Source organism: Oncorhynchus mykiss, chromosome 2 (genome assembly GCF_013265735.2).
Source record: "Oncorhynchus mykiss isolate Arlee chromosome 2, USDA_OmykA_1.1, whole genome shotgun sequence".
Taxonomy (NCBI): domain Eukaryota; kingdom Metazoa; phylum Chordata; class Actinopteri; order Salmoniformes; family Salmonidae; genus Oncorhynchus; species Oncorhynchus mykiss.
The window spans coordinates 10,751,461-10,773,704 of NC_048566.1; the positions used below are offsets into that span (position 1 = coordinate 10,751,461).

The 22,244-nt window shown below is 46.9% G+C and overlaps 2 protein-coding genes across 51 annotated transcripts in view; both read right to left on the minus strand.

Annotated features, from left to right (window-relative positions):
- eif3h (eukaryotic translation initiation factor 3 subunit H) overlaps positions 1-22,244 on the minus strand; it is a gene marked incomplete at its 3' end in the record, with an annotated part of 71,490 nt that overhangs the window by 14,717 nt on the left and 34,529 nt on the right. The window contains 1 exon segment of the mRNA NM_001165087.1: positions 10,806-10,973. Within this exon segment, the coding sequence (NP_001158559.1) occupies positions 10,806-10,973 (168 nt within the window).
- Positions 7,899-10,778, minus strand: LOC118937678 (autotransporter adhesin BpaC-like). 50 transcript variants are annotated; one of them, XM_036937728.1, is made up of 16 exons: positions 10,603-10,777; positions 10,487-10,528; positions 10,371-10,412; positions 10,297-10,338; positions 10,207-10,264; positions 10,075-10,174; positions 10,001-10,042; positions 9,759-9,926; positions 9,501-9,668; positions 9,253-9,420; positions 9,058-9,141; positions 8,842-8,999; positions 8,648-8,783; positions 8,474-8,589; positions 8,338-8,389; positions 7,900-8,305 (listed from the first exon to the last, which is right to left on the minus strand). In XM_036937728.1, the coding sequence occupies exons 6-16, from the start codon at positions 10,121-10,123 to the stop codon at positions 8,250-8,252; spliced, it is 1,197 nt and encodes a 398-aa protein (XP_036793623.1). In that variant the 5' UTR covers positions 10,124-10,174; positions 10,207-10,264; positions 10,297-10,338; positions 10,371-10,412; positions 10,487-10,528; positions 10,603-10,777; the 3' UTR covers positions 7,900-8,249. The 50 variants fall into 50 exon arrangements, 34 of the variants coding, with proteins under 34 accessions (XP_036793566.1, XP_036793550.1, XP_036793623.1 ...); XM_036937698.1 differs by lacking the exon at positions 10,487-10,528 and having other exon boundaries at positions 10,371-10,470; XM_036937720.1 differs by lacking the exon at positions 10,371-10,412.

The following is a 22,244-nucleotide window of genomic DNA, read 5'->3' on the forward strand; positions in this document are numbered from 1 at the left end:
ATGAGAGCACCAGCTGTTCCGGATGACTGTGTGATCACGCTCTCCGTAGCAAGACCTTATTAAACAGGTCAACATTCACAAAGCCATAGGGGCCAGACGGATTACCAGGACGTGGTCTCAAAGCATGTGCGGACCAACTGGCAAGTGTCTTCACTGACATTTTCAACCTCTCCCTGACTGAGTCTGCAATACCAACATGTTTCAAACAGACCACCATAGTCCCTGTGCACAAGAAAGCGAAGGTCGCCTGCCTAAATGATAATGGAATTTATATGTTTAAAGTAATGACTAAAGTATTCCACCCTGAAACCATATAAATTGTATGAAATGTGTTGGAGTCATAATTCAATAGGCCATTGTGTTACTATTTCTCAATATGAGCTAGGTATAGTTGAGGCATTCAAGGCCAACTGAACTGGCTAGGCTTGCAGAAGATAATGAGAAACTATGTCTCTAGTATTGTGGAAAAATACAGCCCACCTAAAGAGAGGTGGAGTTTCTACTGATGTGAGTTTGTGTGTGTGTGTGTGTGATAAAAAGACTGAGTACTCTCTGATATAAAGTATTGATCTAATGCAGACTGGGACTTTGTCTAATTCTTCTATTAACCAGGGCCTTTGGTCAATTGGTCAAAGCTATAGTGATTATTATCATCAATGGGATTGACAATTCTCGCGACACTAAATGACAAGCACAACGTAGCAGTCGCGTCGGTAGCCGTGAAAGGGCTTTGAAAAGGTTGTGGCTCACAAACTCCAGCATGCCGGAAACTCTAGACTCCAATTCGCATACAACAAATCTACAAGGTGACGCTAAGTCTCAATCGCCTCTCCACACTGGCCCCGTTTCCCCCCACCTGAACAAACAGGAACGCTTATGTGAGAACGCTGTTCACCGACTACAGCTCAGCGTTCAACACCAAATCAAATGTATTTTATATAGCCCTTCGTACATCAGCTGATATCTCAAAGTGCTGTACAGAAACTCAGCCTAAAACCCCCAAACAGCAAGCAATGCAGGTGTAGAAGCACAGTGGTGCCCATGTAACAGTACAAATTTAAACCGTCCCCTCGCCCATACCCGGGCGCGAACTAGGGACCTTCTGCACACATCAACAGTCACCCTCGAAGCATCGTTACCCATCGCTCCACAAAAGCCGCGGCCCTTGCAGAGCAAGGGGAACTACTACTTCAAGGTCTCAGAGCAAGTGACGTCACTGATTGAAACGCTATTTAGCGCCCACGCTAACTAAGCTAGCCGTTTCACATCCGTTACACTCACAAAGCTCATCACTAAGCTAAGGACCCTGGGACTAAACACCTGTTATGTAATTGGTCTGTGTTACTTTTTGATTTTATTTCATTATTTTCACTTCCGTTTATTTAGTATTTATTTTCTTAACTCTATTTTCTTAACCAACAACTGCATTATTGTAAGTAAGCATTTCACTGTAAGGTCTACTACACCAGTTGTATTCAGCATTTCACTGTGAGGTCTACTACACCTGTTGTATTCAGCATTTCACTGTGAGGTCTACTACACCTGTTGTATTCAGCATTTCACTGTGAGGTCTACTACACCTGTTGTATTCAGCATTTCACTGTAAGGTCTACTACACCTGTTGTATTCAGCATTTCACTGTAAGGTCTACTACATCTGTTGTATTCAGCATTTCACTGTAAGGTCTACTACACCTGTTGTATTCAGCATTTCACTGTAAGGTCTACTACACCTGTTGTATTCAGCATTTCACTGTGAGGTCTACTACACCTGTTGTATTCAGCATTTCACTGTGAGGTGAACTACCTACACCTGTTGTATTCAGCATTTCACTGTAAGGTCTACTACACCAGTTGTATTCAGCATTTCACTGTAAGGTCTACTACACCTGTTGTATTCAGCATTTCACTGTGAGGTCTACTACACCTGTTGTAATCAGCATTTCACTGTAAGGTCTACTACATCTGTTGTATTCAGCATTTCACTGTAAGGTCTACTACACCTGTTGTATTCAGCATTTCACTGTAAGGTCTACTACACCTGTTATATTCAGCATTTCTACTGTGAGGTCTACTACACCTGTTGTATTCAGCATTTCACTGTAAGGTCTACTACACCTGTTGTATTCAGCATTTCACTGTAAGGTCTACTACACCTGTTGTATTCAGCATTTCACTGTAAGGTCTACTACACCTGTTGTATTCAGCATTTCACTGTAAGGTCTACTACACCTGTTGTATTCAGCATTTCACTGTAAGGTCTACTACACCTGTTGTAGTCAGCATTTCACTGTAAGGTCTACTACACCTGTTGTATTCAGCATTTCACTCTAAGGTCTACCACACCTGTTGTATTCAGCATTTCACTGTAAGGTCTACTACACCTGTTGTATTCAGCATTTCACTGTAAGGTCTACTACACCTGTTGTATTCAGCATTTCACTGTAAGGTCTACTACACCTGTTGTATTCAGTATTTCACTGTAAGGTCTACTACACCTGTTGTATTCAGCATTTCACTGTAAGGTCTACTACACCTGTTGTATTCAGTATTTCACTGTAAGGTCTACTACACCTGCTGTATTCAGCATTTCACGGTAAGGTACCTGTTGTATTCAGCATTTCACGGTAAGGTCTACTACACCTGTTGTATTCAGTATTTCACAGTAAGGTACCTGATGTATTCAGCATTTCACAGTAATGTACCTGTTGTAGTCAGTATTTCACGGTAAGGTACCTGTTGTATTCAGCATTTCACGGTAAGGTACCTGTTGTATTCAGCATTTCACGGTAAGGTACCTGTTGTATTCAGCATTTCACAGTAAGGTTTGACTTGATGAATGTCGTACTGTATATCTGTTCATTGTCACTCAAAAACAATTCTAATTTAGTAGAATAAACGACAACGTTACAATGCAAATGTTGTGTGTGTGTGAAAATAGCTAAACCTTCGTTGTTTCGGTGGGTCGGACCCTCGTCTGCTCTGTAAGCAAAGTATTCCCCTGGGTTGGAGTCCGGAACCAGTTCTGTCAACTGGAGTTATGATGTTTTAGTTTGAAGAAGCTGTGGGAACTCTCTCTTCTAGCTTGCACAAGTAGCCTGGCTATAGCTCACTACTGCCCCCTAGAGAACATTCAGACGAATTACTAGGCTCCGTCCTCTCATTCCTTATGTGATATGAGACGCATTTGACAGAAGTACCGAAAGATGGCACCCTATACCCTATACAGATGGCACCCTATACCCTATACAGATGGCACCCTATTCCCTATACAGATGGCACCCTATTCCCTAAACAGATGGCACCCTATTCAAATGGTACCTTATACCCTATAGAGCACACTACTTTTGACCAGACAGCCCTATATAGGGAATAAGGTGCCATTTTGAATGAATCCTAGGTATTCACTTCATTATTGATTGCCAACGGATTAACAGTGGTCCCTCATTAAACATGCAGAAGACTGAGTGAGTTACGAACTGCTCGTCTTCCTGACACATAGTCAGGGAACATCAGACTCTCCTGTCACGTTCACGTGTTCAACTGAGAAACATGTCCCCACAGAGCGCTTGGTAACAACAAGAGTAGTGCACTACTATATAGGGAATAAGGTAACCATTTGGGACAGAGGTCACCCTGAAGATGTCTTGAGGACAGGGGACTAATGGAGGAAGACCTGTCAGAGCAATATCATGAGGATGTCACCAACCAAATCAATCAATCAAATGTATTTATAAAGCCCTTCTTACATCAGCTGATATCTCAAAGTGCTGTACAGAAACCCAGCCTAAAACCCCAAACAGCAAGCAATGCAGGTGTAGAAGCACGGTGGCTAGGAAAAACTCCCTAGAAAGGCCAGAACCTAGGAAGAAACCTAGAGAGGAACCAGGCTATGAGGGGTGGCCAGTCCTCTTCTGGCTGTGCCAGGTGGAGATTATAAACCTAGAGAGGAACCAGGCTATGAGGGGTGGCCAGTCCTCTTCTGGCTGTGCCAGGTGGAGATTATAAACCTAGAGAGGAACCAGGCTATGAGGGGTGGCCAGTCCTCTTCTGGCTGTGCCAGGTGGAGATTATAAACCTAGAGAGGAACCAGGCTATGAGGGGTGGCCAGTCCTCTTCTGGCTGTGCCAGGTGGAGATTATAAACCTAGAGAGGAACCAGGCTATGAGGGGTGGAGATTATAAACCTAGAGGAACCAGGCTATGAGGGGTGGGCCAGTCCTCTTCTGGCTGTGCCAGGTGGAGATTATAAACCTAGAGAGGAACCAGGCTATGAGGGGTGGAGATTATAAACCTAGAGGAACCAGGCTATGACGGGTGGGCCAGTCCTCTTCTGGCTGTGCCAGGTGGAGATTATAAACCTAGAGAGGAACCAGGCTCTGAGGGGTGGAGATTATAAACCTAGAGGAACCAGGCTATGAGGGGTGGCCAGTCCTCTTCTGGCTGTGCCAGGTGGAGATTATAAACCTAGAGAGGAACCAGGCTCTGAGGGGTGGGCCAGTCCTCTTCTGGCTGTGCCAGGTGGAGATTATAAACCTAGAGAGGAACCAGGCTATGAGGGGTGGAGATTATAAACCTAGAGGAACCAGGCTATGACGGGTGGGCCAGTCCTCTTCTGGCTGTGCCGGGTGGAGATTATAAACCTAGAGAGGAACCAGGCTATGAGGGGTGGGCCAGTCCTCTTCTGGCTGTGCCAGGTGGAGATTATAAACCTAGAGAGTAACCAGGCTATGAGGGGTGGAGATTATAAACCTAGAGAGGAACCAGGCTCTGAGGGGTGGCCAGTCCTCTTCTGGCTGTGCCGGGTGGAGATTATAAACCTAGAGAGGAACCAGGCTATGAGGGGTGGACCAGTCCTCTTCTGGCTGTGCCGGGTGGAGATTATAAACCTAGAGAGGAACCAGGCTATGAGGGGTGGGCCAGTCCTCTTCTGGCTGTGCCAGGTGGAGATTATAAACCTAGAGAGTAACCAGGCTATGAGGGGTGGAGATTATAAACCTAGAGAGGAACCAGGCTCTGAGGGGTGGCCAGTCCTCTTCTGGCTGTGCCGGGTGGAGATTATAAACCTAGAGAGGAACCAGGCTATGAGGGGTGGACCAGTCCTCTTCTGGCTGTGCCGGGTGGAGATTATAACAGAACCAAGATGTTCAAGTCTTTCTCATATTCACACCATCATGAAGACTTCCTGAAACACAGCTACTGACAGAGGCAGAAGAGGACATGGCCTGGGTCATGTGACCAATCATCAAACCTCATTTATGTCTTCAGGAAGTATTCACATCCGTTCTGACTTTTACACATTTTGTTATGGTACCGCTTGATTTTAAAATAGATACAAATTTAGATTTTTGTTGTTGTTGTTGTTGTTGTTGTTGTTGTCATTGGCCTTCCAACAACAACCCTTAATGTCAAAGATGAATTATGTTTTCTACACATTTTGCATGGGGCTGCAAAACTATATTTTTTATATTTGAGATTCTTCAAAGTAGCAACCCTTTGGCCTTGACAGCTTTGCACACTCTTGGCATTCTCTTAACCAGCTTCATGAGGTAGTCACCTGGAATGCATTTCAATTAACAGGTGTGCCTTGTTAAAAGTTAATTTGTGCACTTTCTTTCCTTCTTAAAGTGTTTGAGCCAATCAGTTGTGTTGTGACACGGTAGGGGTGGTATACAGAAGATAGCCCTATTTGGTAACAGACCAAGTCCATATTAACAGCTCAAATAAGCAAAGAAAAACGACAGTCCATCATTACTTTCAGACATGAAGATCAGTCAATCCGGAAAATGTCAACAACTTTGAAAGTTTCTTCAAGTGCAGATAAACCATCAAGCACTATGGTGAAACTGGCTCTCATGAGGACCGCCCAGAGTTACCTCTGCTGCAGAGGATGAGTTCATTAGAGTTACCTGCACCTCAGAATGCAGCCCAAATAAATGCTTCACAGAGTTCCAGTAACAGCCACATCTCAACATCAACTGTTCAGAGGAGACTGTGTGAAATCAGGCCTTCATGGTCGAAATGCTGCAACAACAAAAAAACAACTATTTTTGGGCTCCCGAGTGGCACGGTGGTCTAAAGCACTGCATCTCAGTGGGCTTTGTCATAACAGGCCGTGGTCGGGAATCCCATGGGGCTGCGCACAATTGGCCCAGCGCTGTCCGGGTTAGGCCGGCATTGTAAAATTAGAATTTGTTCTTAACTGACTAGTTAAACATTTTTTTTTAAAAGGACACCAATAATAAGAAGAGACTTGCTTGGGGCAAGAAACACAAGAAATGGACATTAGACCGGTGGAAATCTGTCCTTTGGTCTGATGAGTTCAAATTTGAGATATTTTGGTTACAGCCTCCGTATCTTTGTGTGATGCAGAGTAGGTGAACGGATGATCTCTGCATGTGTGATTTCCACCGTGAAGCATGGAGGAGGAGGTGTGATGGTGTGGGAATGCGTCGCTGGTGACACAGTCTGTGATTTATTTAGAATTCAAAGCACACTTCACCAGCATGGCTACCACCTCATTCTGAAGTGATACGCCATCCCATCTGGTTTGCGTTTTGTGGGACAATAATTTGTTTTTCAACAGGACAATGACCCAACACACCTCCAGGCGGTGTAAGGGCTATTTGACCAAGAAGGAGAGTAATGGGGTGCTGCATCAGATGACCTGGCCTCCACAATCACCCGACCTCAACCCAACTGAGAAGGTTTGGGATGAGTTGGACCGCAGAGTGAAGGAAAAGCAGCCAACAAGTGCTCAGCATATGTGGGAACTCCTTCAAGACTGTTGGAAAATAATTCCAGGTGAAGCTGGTTGAGAGAATGTCAAGCGTGTGCAAAGCTACTTTGAAGAATCTCAAATCTAAAATATACTTTTGATTTGTTGAACACTTTTTTTCTCTCATTACAACATGATTCCATATGTGTTATTTTATAGTGTTGATGTCTTCATTATTATTCTACAATGTAGAAAATAGTAAAAAAATAAAGAAAAACCCTTGAATGAGTAGATGTGTCAAACTTTCGACTGCTACTGTATCTTTTTTTAAACTTTCTTCGGGCCTTGCGGTCCGTATTGACCCGGTTCTGGGTCTGGCTCCGGTCCGCCAGTAGAGTATGTCGGGACTGGGGGGGGTTTAGGGTAAAAGGAGCCGTAAATGAACCTAAAGCACCGGCAACACCCTAGAGGAGAACCTCCTCAGGCAACACCCTAGAGGAGAACCTCCTCAGGCAACACCCTAGAGGAGAACCTGGCTCAGTCTGCTTTCCAACAGACACTGGTGAGATGAATTCACCTTCCAATAACCCAAAACACAAAGCCAAATATACACAGGAGTTGGGAGATGAATAGATAGCATCACATCTGTAAAACACACCGTGGCCAAACTGCATGTGACCTTCACTGGGTAAAAAAAGAGAGAGAGAGATAAGTGGAATCTGCTCCTGTGTGTTCTGAAAATCAGACTAGATCTTGGCTATAGAGACAGTGGAAATCATGTAAATGTATTGTGGTACATTACACTGGGGTGATCTATCTTCCAAATCTGACAGAAATATTTTACGAGGATCATTGACACAAAAAAAACACACACAAACAACACAATTAGATACATTTTAAATCTGACTTTGTAACAACAGAATGTGGAAAAAGGGTAAAAAGGAGGTGTGAATACTTTCAGAAGGCACTTTTAGGTGACATTACACTTTTATTTACCTTTATTTAACCAGGCAAGTCAGTTAAGAATAAATTCTTATTTTCAATGACGGCCTAGGAACAGTGGGTTAACTGCCTGTTCAGGGGCAGAACGACAGATTTGCAGACATTTGCAGACCGTGTCAGCTCGGGGGTTTGAACTTGCAACCTTCCGGTTACTAGTCCAACACTCTAACCACTAGGCTACCCTGCCACCTCTACACTCTAACCACTAGGCTACCCTGCCGCCCCAGGGCTGAGAAAACCCTGTCAAAAAACATCCTGTCTAAAAGTTGTTTTTTTTGTACCAATGAAAGCTTGAGCATATTACTAAACCCTGATCCCATTTAGAGAGGACATCATCTGGACACGTCACTCTCTGTTCTCATCATTAAAACACCCACAAACAAACAACATGAATGTTTCTGTTCTCCGTCTACAGCGGTTGTGTCCAGCTCCTGTCAGCGCCGGGTTAGATCTGTCATCCCTGTTGTCACCCAACACAGAAAATCAACTACCGTCATGTGCAAAAGGTGTTTTATCTTCTCACTACTAGCCTCACAGACTACCACCTAGCAGCACCTTAACAACAGAGACAGTAGCATCACTACCACCTAGCATCACTACCACCTAGCATCACTACCACCTAGCAGCACCTTAACAACAGAGACAGTAGCATCACTACCACCTAGCAGCACCTTAACAGCAGAGACAGGAGCATCACTACCACCTAGCAGCACCTTAACAGCAGAGACAGGAGTACCACTACCACCTAGCAGCACCTTAACAGCAGAGACAGGAGTATCACTACCACCTAGCAGCACCTTAACAGCAGAGACAGTAGCATCACTACCACCTAGCAGCACCTTAACAGCAGAGACAGTAGCATCACTACCACCTAGCAGCACCTTAACAGCAGAGACAGGAGTATCACTACCACCTAGCATCACTACCACCTAGCAGCACCTTAACAGCAGAGACAGGAGTATCACTACCACCTAGCAGCACCTTAACAGCAGAGACAGTAGTATCACTACCACCTAGCAGCACCTTAACAGCAGAGACAGTAGCATCACTACCACCTAGCAGCACCTTAACAGCAGAGACAGGAGTATCACTACCACCTAGCAGCACTACCACCTAGCAGCACCTTAACAGCAGAGACAGTAGTATCACTACCACCTAGCAGCACCTTAACAGCAGAGACAGTAGCATCACTACCACCTAGCAGCACCTTAACAGCAGAGACAGTAGTATCACTACCACCTAGCAGCACCTTAACAGCAGAGACAGTAGTATCACTACCACCTAGCAGCACTACCACCTAGCAGCACCTTAACAGCAGAGACAGGAGTATCACTACCACCTAGCAGCACCTTAACAGCAGAGACAGTAGCATCACTACCACCTAGCAGCACCTTAACAGCAGAGACAGTAGTATCACTACCACCTAGCATCACTACCACCTAGCAGCGCCTTAACAGCAGAGACAGTAGTATCACTACCACCTAACCTTAACAGCAGAGACAGTAGTATCACTACCACCTAGCAGCACTACCACCTAGCAGCACCTTAACAGCAGAGACAGGAGCATCACTACCACCTAGCAGCACCTTAACAGCAGAGACAGTAGCATCACTACCACCTAGCAGCACCTTAACAGCAGAGACAGTAGTATCACTACCACCTAGCAGCACCTTAACAGCAGAGACAGGAGTATCACTACCACCTAGCAGCACTACCACCTAGCAGCACTACCACCTAGCAGCACTACCACCTAGCAGCACTACCACCTAGCAGCACTACCACCTAGCAGCACCTTAACAGCAGAGACAGGAGTATCACTACCACCTAGCAGCACCTTAACAGCAGAGACAGGAGCATCACTACCACCTAGCAGCACCTTAACAGCAGAGACAGTAGTATCACTACCACCTAGCAGCACCTTAACAGCAGAGACAGGAGTATCACTACCACCTAGCAGCACTACCACCTAGCAGCACTACCACCTAGCAGCACCTTAACAGCAGAGACAGGAGTATCACAACCACCTAGCAGCACTACCACCTAGCAGCACCTTAACAGCAGAGACAGTAGCATCACTACCACCTAGCAGCACCTTAACAGCAGAGACAGGAGTATCACTACCACCTAGCAGCACCTTAACAGCAGAGACAGTAGCATCACTACCACCTAGCAGCACCTTAACAGCAGAGACAGTAGCATCACTACCACCTAGCATCACTACCACCTAGCAGCACCTTAACAGCAGAGACAGTAGTATCACTACCACCTAGCATCACTACCACCTAGCAGCACCTTAACAGCAGAGACAGGAGTATCACTACCACCTAGCATCACTACCACCTAGCAGCACTACCACCTAGCAGCACCTTAACAGCAGAGACAGGAGTATCACTACCACCTAGCATCACTACCACCTAGCAGCACCTTAACAGCAGAGACAGGAGTATCACTACCACCTAGCATCACTACCACCTAGCAGCACTACCACCTAGCAGCACTACCACCTAGCAGCACCTTAACAGCAGAGACAGGAGTATCACTACCACCTAGCATCACTACCACCTAGCAGCACTACCACCTAGCAGCACCTTAACAGCAGAGACAGGAGTATCACTACCACCTAGCATCACTACCACCTAGCATCACTACCACCTAGCAGCACCTTAACAGCAGAGACAGTAGCATCACTACCACCTAGCATCACTACCACCTAGCAGCACCTTAACAGCAGAGACAGTAGTATCACTACCACCTAGCATCACTACCACCTAGCAGCACCTTAACAGCAGAGACAGTAGTATCACTACCACCTAGCATCACTACCACCTAGCAGCACCTTAACAGCAGAGACAGTAGCATCACTACCACCTAGCATCACTACCACCTAGCAGCACCTTAACAGCAGAGACAGTAGTATTGTTTCAGGGTGGATGTGATGTATATGTATGTGTGTGTCAGCTATATAAAACTTTAGTTTCCATCCAATCTCCACTTACTGTAGGTGAGCATGGCTCACACCTTAGCAGCCTTGTCAGGTGTGTGTGTGTGTGTGTGTGTGTGTGTGTGTGTGTCAGACGGATGACTTACCGTAGATGAGAACGACAGACTCCTCGATGGCGTGCTGGTAACTGAACTGAGAGTCCAGCAGGGCCCGGCTGACAAATGATCCATAATAGGTTGACTGGTACCAGCCCACATGAAGATGGTCAATGTTGACATGACGAAGAGACCGCATCATCTCCATCTGATACTGGACTAGAGGGGGAGAGGGGGAGGAGAGAGGGAGGGTGGAGGAGAGAGGGTGGGGGAGGGGGAGGAGAGAGGGTTGGGGGGAGAAGGAGAGGTGGAGAAGGAGAGATGGAGAGGGGGAGAAGGAGAGGTGGAGAGGGGGAGAAGGAGAGGGTGGAGAGGGGGAGGAGAGAGGGGGAGGAGAGAGGGTGGGGGAGAGAAGGAGAGGTGGAGAGAGAGAGGGAAGGAAGGAGGAGAAAGGACAGGCAGAGGGAGGAGGAGACTTTTACTTTTTCCATTCATCAGGTAGGTTATAAATACATGACAGCAGACTGAATCAACCATCTCCCTCTCTGCTGGGGAATCAACCATCTCCCTCTCTGCTGGGGAATCAGCCATATTCCTCCCCTGGCCTCCCACTGACAGACAGAATAGAGTAGAGGAAGACCGGAGACAGACAGCACCGGGAGGTTAACGAGGACAGACAGCACATTTACACATCACTCCGAGTGTGACTGTTTGTGTGTGTGTGTACCATCCCAGTCAATCACAGGCCGCAGTCAGAGTCAGACACACACCAGTCTGGCTATTAAGTAACAGAGAGAGAGAGAGAGATGGAGAGAAATTGATTAATCCGTGTCTCATTGGCCAGCTGTGGCCTCCAACCCCCCTACTTAACCCCAAACACTCATTCTGGACCCCCAACCAGTCCCCCCCTCCTCAGAACATCCCCCAACCAGTCCCCCCCTCCTCAGAACATCCCCCAACCAGTCCCCCCCTCCTCAGAACATCCCCCAACCAGTCCCCCCCTCCTCAGAACATCCCCCAACCAGTCCCCCCCCTCAGAACATCCATCCCTCAACCAGTCCCCCCCCTCAAAACATCCATCCCTCAACCAGTCCCCCCCCCCCCCCCACTCAGAACATCCATCCCTCAACCAGTCCCCCCCCCACCCACCTCCTCAGAACATCTATCCCCAACCAGTCCCCCCCCCCCCCCACTCAGAACATCTATCCCATACCAGCCCCACCTCTCATTATGGGGTATTGTGATGTCATTATGGGGTATTGTGATGTCATTATGGGGTATTGTGTGTAGATTGATGAGGATTTTATTTTATTAAACTCATTTTAGAATAAGGCTGTAACGTAACAAAATGTTGAAAAAAGTAAAGAGATCTGAATGCACTGTGTGTTTCCCCGTCATTGATACTTAAAAGACTAGCAAGTTAAACTAAGGGGTCGCGTTAATGCAGAATTCAGAAGACTAGCAAGTTAAACTAAGGGGTCGCGTTAATGCAGAATTCAGAAGACTAGCAAGTTAAACTAAGGGGTCGCGTTAATGCAGAATTCAGAATTCGTACCGGGGGCATCAGGCTGTGTACACTAACATCAGGCTGTGTACCCTAACATCAGGCTGTGTACCCTAACATCAGGCTGTGTACCTTAACATCAGGTTGTGTACACTAACATCAGGTTGTGTACACTAACATCAGGCTGTGCACACTAACATCAGGCTGTGCACACTAACATCAGGCTGTGCACACTAACATCAGGCTGTGCACACTAACATCAGGCTGTGCACACTAACATCAGGCTGTGCACACTAACATCAGGCTGTGCACACTAACATCAGGCTGTGCACACTAACATCAGGCTGTGCACACTAACATCAGGCTGTGTACCCTAACATCAGGCTGTGTACCCTAACATCAGGCTGTGTACCCTAACATCAGGCTGTGTACCCTAACATCAGGCTGTGTACCCTAACATCAGGCTGTGTACCCTAACATCAGGCTGTGTACCCTAACATCAGGCTGTGTACCCTAACATCAGGCTGTGTACCCTAACATCAGGCTGTGTACCCTAACATCAGGCTGTGTACCCTAACATCAGGCTGTGTACCCTAACATCAGGCTGTGTACCCTAACATCAGACTGTGTACACTAACATCAGGCTGTGTACCCTAACATCAGGCTGTGTACCCTAACATCAGGCTGTGTACCCTAACATCAGGCTGCGTACCCTAACATCAGGCTGCGTACCCTAACATCAGGCTGCGTACACTAACATCAGGTTGTGTACACTAACATCAGGTTGTGTACACTAACATCAGGTTGTGTACACTAACATCAGGTTGTGTACACTAACATCAGGTTGTGTACCCTAACATCAGGTTGTGTACCCTAACATCAGGTTGCGTACACTAACAGGTTGTGTACACTAACATCAGGCTGTGTACCCTAACATCAGGCTGTGTACACTAACATCAGGCTGTGTACACTAACATCAGGCTGTGTACACTAACATCAGGCTGTGTACCCTAACATCAGGTTGTGTACCCTAACATCAGGTTGCGTACCCTAACATCAGGTTGTGTACCCTAACATCAGGCTGTGTACACTAACATCAGGCTGTGTACACTAACATCAGGCTGTGTACACTAACATCAGGCTGTGTACACTAACATCAGGCTGTGTACACTAACATCAGGTTGTGTACCCTAACATCAGGTTGTGTACACTAACATCAGGCTGTGTACGCTAACATCAGGCTGTGTACACTAACATCAGGTTGTGTACACTAGTGGAACACAGTCTACAGTCTTTTATAAACATTGTTCATGAGGCAGACTCGTACTTCTGGACTCAAACACCCTTTCAGAACAAATAAACATGTTTCTAAACTAACTATCGCTGTCCTCTCCAATGCATCTTAATGTAGATTTCTCTCACGTTTGGTAAGTAGGTCACAACGACTGGTATTTCTGATGAACACACGAGAACGAAACAAGTGGAAGAGAATCGGTGAGAGAAAAATCCATGTATGAAGTGAGTCAAATATCAACGAGACACACGTCCCAAATCGTCCCCTATTCCATCCACAGGGCTAGTGTTAACAGTAGTGTACAAGACTCGTCCCCTATTCCGTCCACAGGGCTAGTGTTAACAGTAGTGTACGAGACACGTTCCAAATCGTCCCCTATTCCGTCCACAGGGCTAGTGTTAACAGTAGTGTACGAGACACGTTCCAAATCGTCCCCTATTCCGTCCACGGGGCTAGTGTTAACAGTAGTGTACGAGAGACGTTCCAAATCGTCCCCTATTCCGTCCACGGGGCTAGTGTTAACAGTAGTGTACGAGAGACGTTCCAAATCGTCCCCTATTCCGTCCACAGGGCTAGTGTTAACAGTAGTGTACGAGACACGTTCCAAATCGTCCCCTATTCCGTCCACAGGGCTAGTGTTAACAGTAGTGTACGAGACACGTTCCAAATCGTCCCCTATTCCGTCCACGGGGCTAGTGTTAACAGTAGTGTACGAGAGACGTTCCAAATCGTCCCCTATTCCGTCCACGGGGCTAGTGTTAACAGTAGTGTACGAGAGACGTTCCAAATCGTCCCCTATTCCGTCCACAGGGCTAGTGTTAACAGTAGTGTACGAGACACGTTCCAAATCGTCCCCTATTCCGTCCACAGGGCTAGTGTTAACAGTAGTGTACGAGACACGTTCCAAATCGTCCCCTATTCCGTCCACAGGGTTAGTGTTAACAGTAGTGTACGAGAGACGTTCCAAATCGTCCCCTATTCCGTCCACAGGGCTAGTGTTAACAGTAGTGTACGAGACACGTTCCAAATCGTCCCCTATTCCGTCCACAGGGCTAGTGTTAACAGTAGTGTACGAGACACGTTCCAAATCGTCCCCTATTCCGTCCACAGGGTTAGTGTTAACAGTAGTGTACGAGACACGTTCCAAGTCGTCCCCTATTCAGCCCACAGGGCTAGTGTTAACAGTAGTGTACGAGACTCGTCCCCTATTCCGTCCACAGGGCTAGTGTTAACAGTAGTGTACGAGACACGTTCCAAATCGTCCCCTATTCCGTCCACGGGGCTAGTGTTAACAGTAGTGTACTATATAGGGAATAGGGTGCAGGTCAAGGACCGTCACTCTAGCTGAAGCTCAGAGTCCGGTCGGTTTCCAGGTGCTGTCTGTTTCCCGGCTTGAAATGATCCTCGTACTGCACATCTCTGAACCACAACACACACACACACATACACACACCAATCCAACCAGAGAGATAATACTGTGGTCTAGAAGCTTCCTTATCCCAGAGAAAAGCCAATTCTATTATATAAATCACGGAGACAATGTGACCCAGCCACATTCACCTCTCCTCTCCTAGCACACGTCCCCAAAACAACACCCTATTCCCTATATAGTGCACTACTTTAGACCAGAGCCCTATTCCCTATATAGTGCACTACTTTAGACCAGGGCCCTATTCCCTATATAGTGCACTACTTTAGACCAGGGCCCTATTCCCTATATAGAGCACTACTATAGATCAGGGCCCTATTCCCTATATAGTGCACTACTTTAGACCAGGGCCCTATTCCCTATATAGTGCACCACTTTAGACCCGGGCCCTATTCCCTACATAGTGCACTACTTTAGACCAGGGCCCTATTCCCTATATAGAGCACTACTATAGACCAGGGCCCTATTCCCTATATAGAACACTACTTTAGACCAGGGCCCTATTCCCTACGTAGTGCACTACTTAGACCAGGGCCCTATTCCCTATATAGAGCACTACTTTAGACCAGGGCCCTATTCCCTATATAGTGCACTACTTTAGACCAGAGCACTATTCCCTATATAGTGCACAACTATAGACCAGGGCCCTATTCCCTATATAGTGCACTACTTTAGACCAGAGCACTATTCCCTATATAGTGCACAACTATAGACCAGGGCCCTATTCCCTATATAGTGCACTACTTTAGACCAGAGCACTATTCCCTATATAGTGCACTACTATAGACCAGGGCCCTATGGAACCCTATATAGCGCACTAGTTTTAAACAAAAGTAGTACCCCTATAAAAAAGAGAGGGAGGGAATAGTCTGCCATTTGGGGCGCATAACAACAATTCTTCAGTCATTTCTTTAGACCAGTTGGTTCTGCTATCAATCAGTCAGTCGGGGGAGATGGGGGGGGAGATGGGGAATGAGTTCGCTGTTGATATCCCATTTGCTTTGGTGATTGTGTTGTGTGTCTGTCTGCAAGGGCCCAAAAGCAAGGGCCTCCTACACCCCCCCACCCTTCTATGTCCCTACGGTTCCTACCATGCATATGAATGAGACACCTTGATCATGTGATCTAAGGGGGATATTTTCAAAACCACAACTAATTGTTAAGACTGTCTGTCTGTTCAGATCCTCATCGTACCGTACATATGGAGCAGGTGACTGGTCTGTTCAGATCCTCATCGTACCGTACATATGGAGGAGGTGAATGGTCTGTTCAGATCCTCATCGTACCGTACATATGGAGCAGGTGAATGGTCTGTTCAGATACTCATCGTACCGTACATATGGAGCAGGTGACTGGTCTGTTCAGATCCTCATCGTACATATGGAGCAGGTGACTGGTCTGTTCAGATCCTCATCGTACCGTACATATGGAGCAGGTGAATGGTCTGTTCAGATCCTCATCGTATCGTACATATGGAGCAGGTGACTGGTCTGTTCAGATCCTCATCATACATATGGAGCAGGTGAATGGTCTGTTCAGATACTCATCGTACCGTACATATGGAGGTGGTGAATGGTCTGTTCAGATCCTCATCGTACCGTACATATGGAGCAGGTGAATGGTCTGTTCAGATCCTCATCGTACCGTACATATGGAGCAGGTGACTGGTCTGTTCAGATCCTCATCGTACCCGTACGTATGGAGCAGGTGACTGGTCTGTTCAGATACTCATCGTACCGTACATATGGAGCAGGTGACTGGTCTGTTCAGATCCTCATCGTACCGTACATATGGAGCAGGTGACTGGTCTGTTCAGATCCTCATCGTACCGTACGTATGGAGCAGGTGAATGGTCTGTTCAGATCCTCACCGTACCGCACATATGGAGGAGGTGAATGGTCTGTTCGGATCCTCATCGTACCGTACATATGGAGCAGGTGAATGGTCTGTTCAGATCCTCATCGTACCGTACATATGGAGCAGGTGAATGGTCTGTTCAGATCCTCATCGTACCGTACGTATGGAGCAGGTGACTGGTCTGTTCAGATACTCATCGTACCGTACATATGGAGCAGGTGAATGGTCTGTTCAGATCCTCATCGTACCGTACATACGGAGGAGGTGAATGGTCTGTTCAGATCCTCATAGTACATATGGAGCAGGTGAATGGTCTGTTCAGATCCTCATCGTACCGTACATACGGAGGAGGTGAATGGTCTGTTCAGATCCTCATCGTACCGTACATATGGAGCAGGTGAATGGTCTGTTCAGATCCTCATCGTACCGTACATATGGAGCAGGTGAATGGTCTGTTCAGATCCTCATCGTACCGTACATATGGAGCAGGTGACTGGTCTGTTCAGATCCTCATCGTACCGTACATACGGAGGAGGTGAATGGTCTGTTCAGATCCTCATCGTACCGTACATATGGAGGAGGTGAATGGTCTGTTCAGATCCTCATCGTACCGTACTTATGGAGCAGGTGACTGGTCTGTTCAGATCCTCATCGTACCGTACATATGGAGCAGGTGAATGGTCTGTTCAGATCCTCATCGTACCGTACATATGGAGCAGGTGACTGGTCTGTTCAGATCCTCATCGTACCGTACATATGGAGCAGGTGAATGGTCTGTTCAGATCCTAATCGTACCGTACATATGGAGCAGGTGACTGGTCTGTTCAGATCCTCATCGTACCGTACATATGGAGCAGGTGACTGGTCTGTTCAGATCCTCATCGTACCCGTACATATGGAGCAGGTGACTGGTCTGTTCAGATCCTCATCGTACCGTACATATGGAGCAGGTGACTGGTCTGTTCAGATCCTCATCGTACCGTACATATGGAGCAGGTGACTGGTCTGTTCAGATCCTCATCGTACCGTACGTATGGAGCAGGTGACTGGTCTGTTCAGATCCTCATCGTACCGTACATATGGAGCAGGTGACTGGTCTGTTCAGATCCTCATCGTACCGTACATATGGAGCAGGTGAATGGTCTGTTCAGATCCTCATCGTACCGTACATACGGAGGAGGTGAATGGTCTGTTCAGATCCTCATCGTACCGTACATACGGAGGAGGTGAATGGTCTGTTCAGATCCTCATCGTACCGTACATATGGAGCAGGTGAATGGTCTGTTCAGATCCTCATCGTACCGTACATATGGAGGTGGTGAATGGTCTGTTCAGATCCTCATCGTACCGTACATATGGAGGAGGTGACTGGTCTGTTCAGATCCTCATCGTACCGTACATATGGAGGAGGTGACTGGTCTGTTCAGATCCTCATCGTACCGTACATATGGAGCAGGTGAATGGTCTGTTCAGATCCTCATCGTACCGTACATATGGAGCAGGTGACTGGTCTGTTCAGATCCTCATCGTACCGTACATATGGAGCAGGTGAATGGTCTGTTCAGATCCTCATCGTACCGTACATATGGAGGTGGTGAATGGTCTGTTCAGATCCTCATCGTACCGTACATATGGAGGTGGTGAATGGTCTGTTCAGATCCTCATCGTACCGTACATATGGAGCAGGTGACTGGTCTGTTCAGATCCTCATCGTACCGTACATATGGAGGTGGTGAATGGTCTGTTCAGATCCTCATCGTACCGTACATATGGAGCAGGTGAATGGTCTGTTCAGATCCTCATCGTACCGTACATATGGAGGTGGTGAATGGTCTGTTCAGATCCTCATCGTACCGTACATATGGAGCAGGTGACTGGTCTGTTCAGATCCTCATCGGACCGTACATATGGAGGTGGTGAATGGTCTGTTCAGATCCTCATCGTACCGTACATATGGAGCAGGTGAATGGTCTGTTCAGATCCTCATCGTACCGTACATATGGAGCAGGTGACTGGTCTGTTCAGATCCTCATCGTACCGTACATATGGAGCAGGTGAATGGTCTGTTCAGATCCTCATCGTACCGTACATATGGAGCAGGTGAATGGTCTGTTCAGATCCTCATCGTACCGTACATATGGAGCAGGTGAATGGTCTGTTCAGATCCTCATCGTACCGTACATATGGAGCAGGTGAATGGTCTGTTCAGATCCTCATCGTACCGTACATATGGAGGTGGTGAATGGTCTGTTCAGATCCTCATCGTACCGTACATATGGAGGTGGTGAATGGTCTGTTCAGATCCTCATCGTACCGTACATATGGAGCAGGTGACTGGTCTGTTCAGATCCTCATCGTACCGTACATATGGAGGAGGTGAATGGTCTGTTCAGATCCTCATCGTACCGTAAATATGGAGGTGGTGAATGGTCTGTTCAGATCCTCATCGTACCGTACATATGGAGCAGGTGACTGGTCTGTTCAGATCCTCATCGTACCGTACATATGGAGGTGGTGAATGGTCTGTTCAGATCCTCATCGTACCGTACATATGGAGCAGGTGAATGGTCTGTTCAGATCCTCATCGTACCGTACATATGGAGGTGGTGAATGGTCTGTTCAGATCCTCATCGTACCGTACATATGGAGCAGGTGAATGGTCTGTTCAGATCCTCATCGTACCGTACATATGGAGGTGGTGAATGGTCTGTTCAGATCCTCATCGTACCGTACATATGGAGCAGGTGAATGGTCTGTTCAGATCCTCATCGTACCGTACATATGGAGCAGGTGACTGGTCTGTTCAGATCCTCACCGCCCCCCCCCCCCCTCCCCACCACGGAGAGAGATGAGGTTTAAGTGGGAGTGATGATGGAAGTGTCTTCAATAACATTCCATGGGAGAGCAGAGAGGACTATGGGTAATGGCTCCTTTAAAAAGCCTGTGCTCTATAATGAAGCCTGGGAGGAGGTAGTTACACGCTATGTGATTCTCATTCAAGTGAAAAGATTCAAAAGGAGAGGTGGTTTCGACAGACGACTTACCGGAGTCTAAAGACGAGCAGAGAGAGAGAGAGAGAGAAGTATTTACATCATTACGCATTTCCTTATAAAATGGTCCAAACTTCTAGATGCGCATCTCTCTCCATAGACTATTGACAACAGCACAGCTACATTCTCAAACCAAATCTAAATTGTTTTTTGTCACATGCGACAGGTGGTACCGTGAAACGTTGACTTACAAGCCCTTATTATCCAACAACGCAGTTCAAGAAATAGAGTTAAATATTTACAAAATAAACTAAACGTTTTTTTTACTCTAAAACAAAAACTAACACTATATGTACATAACAATAACGAGACTATATACAGGGGGTACTGGTACAGAGTCAATGTGGAGGCTATATACAGGGTATTACGGTACAGAGTCAATGTGGAGGCTATATACAGGGGGTACTGGTACAGAGTCAATGTGGAGGCTATATACAGGGGGTACCTGTACAGAGTCAATGTGGAGACTATATACAGGGGGTACTGGTACCGAGTCAATGTGGAGGCTATATACAGGGGGTACTGGTACCGAGTCAATGTGGAGGCTATATACAGGGGGTACTGGTACCGAGTCAATGTGGAGGCTATATACAGGGGGTACTGGTACAGAGTCAATGTGGAGGCTATATACAGGGGGTACTGGTACCGAGTCAATGTGGAGGCTATATACAGGGGGTACTGGTACCGAGTCAATGTGGAGGCTATATACAGGGGGGTACTGGTACCGAGTCAATGTGGAGGCTATATACAGGGGGTACTGGTACCGAGTCAATGTGGAGGCTATATACAGGGGGTACTGGTACCGAGTCAATGTGGAGGCTATATACAGGGGGTACTGGTACCGAGTCAATGTGGAGGCTATATACAGGGGGTACTGGTACAGAGTCAATGTGGAGGCTATATACAGGGGGTACCGGTACAGAGTCAATGTGGAGGCTATATACAGGGGGTACTGGTACAGAGTCAATGTGGAGGCTATATACAGGGGGTACCGGTACAGAGTCAATGTGGAGGCTATATACAGGGGGGTACCGGTACAGAGTCAATGTGGAGACTATATACAGGGGGTACCGGTACAGAGTCAATGTGGAGGCTATATACAGGGGGTACTGGTACAGAGTCAATGTGGAGGCTATATACAGGGGGTACCGGTACAGAGTCAATGTGGAGGCTATATACAGGGGGTACTGGTACAGAGTCAATGTGGAGGCTATATACAGGGTGTTCCGGTACAGAGTCAATGTGGAGGCTATATACAGGGGTACCGGTACAGAGTCAATGTGGAGGCTATATACAGGGTATTACGGTACAGAGTCAATGTGGAGGCTATATACAGGGGGTACTGGTACAGAGTCAATGTGGAGTTTATATACAGGGGGTACCAGTACAGAGTCAATGTGGAGGCTATATACAGGGGGTACTGGTACCGAGTCAATGTGGAGGCTATATACAGGGGGTACTGGTACCGAGTCAATGTGGAGGCTATATACAGGGGGTACTGGTACAGAGTCAATGTGGAGGCTATATACAGGGGGTACTGGTACCGAGTCAATGTGGAGGCTATATACAGGGGGTACTGGTACCGAGTCAATGTGGAGGCTATATACAGGGGGTACTGGTACAGAGTCAATGTGGAGGCTATATACAGGGTGTTACGGTACAGAGTCAATGTGGAGGCTATATACAGGGTGTTACGGTACAGAGTCAATGTGGAGACTATATACAGGGTGTTACGGTACAGAGTCAATGTGTACGCTATATACAGGGGGTAGTGGTACCGAGTCAATGTGGAGACTATATACAGGGTGTTACGGTACAGAGTCAATGTGGAGGCTATATACAGGGTGTTACGGTATAGAGTCAATGTGGAGGCTATATACAGGGGGTACCGGTACAGAGTCAATGTGGAGGCTATATACAGGGGGTACTGGTACAGAGTCAATGTGGAGGCTATATACAGGGTATTACGGTACAGAGTCAATGTGGAGGCTATATACAGGGGGTACCGGTACAGAGTCAATGTGGAGACTATATACAGGGGGTACCGGTACAGAGTCAATGTGGAGACTATATACAGGGTGTTACGGTACAGAGTCAATGTGGAGGCTATATACAGAAGGGTACCGGTACAGAGTCAATGTGGAGACTATATACAGGGGGTACCAGTACAGAGTCAATGTGGAGGCTATATACAGGGGGTTACTGTACAGAGTCAATGTGGAGGCTATATACAGGGGGTACCGGTACAGAGTCAATGTGGAGGCTATATACAGGGGGTACCGGTACAGAGTCAATGTGGAGGCTATATACAGGGGGTTACTGTACAGAGTCAATGTGGAGGCTATATACAGGGGGT

Excerpts from the sequence above, each read along its gene's own strand:
- LOC118937678 (XM_036937655.1), bottom strand. The coding sequence starts at position 10,535 with ATGCTAGGTGGTAGTGATACTACTGTCTCTGCTGTTAAGGTGCTGCTA. Across the intron at positions 10,043-10,074 it reads TGCTGTTAAGGTGCTGCTAG|GTGGTAGTGATACTCCTGTC; the intron begins GTGGTAGTGCTG and ends TAGTGATGCTAG. Across the intron at positions 9,927-10,000 it reads TGCTGTTAAGGTGCTGCTAG|GTGGTAGTGATGCTACTGTC; the intron begins GTGGTAGTGATG and ends TAGTGATGCTAG.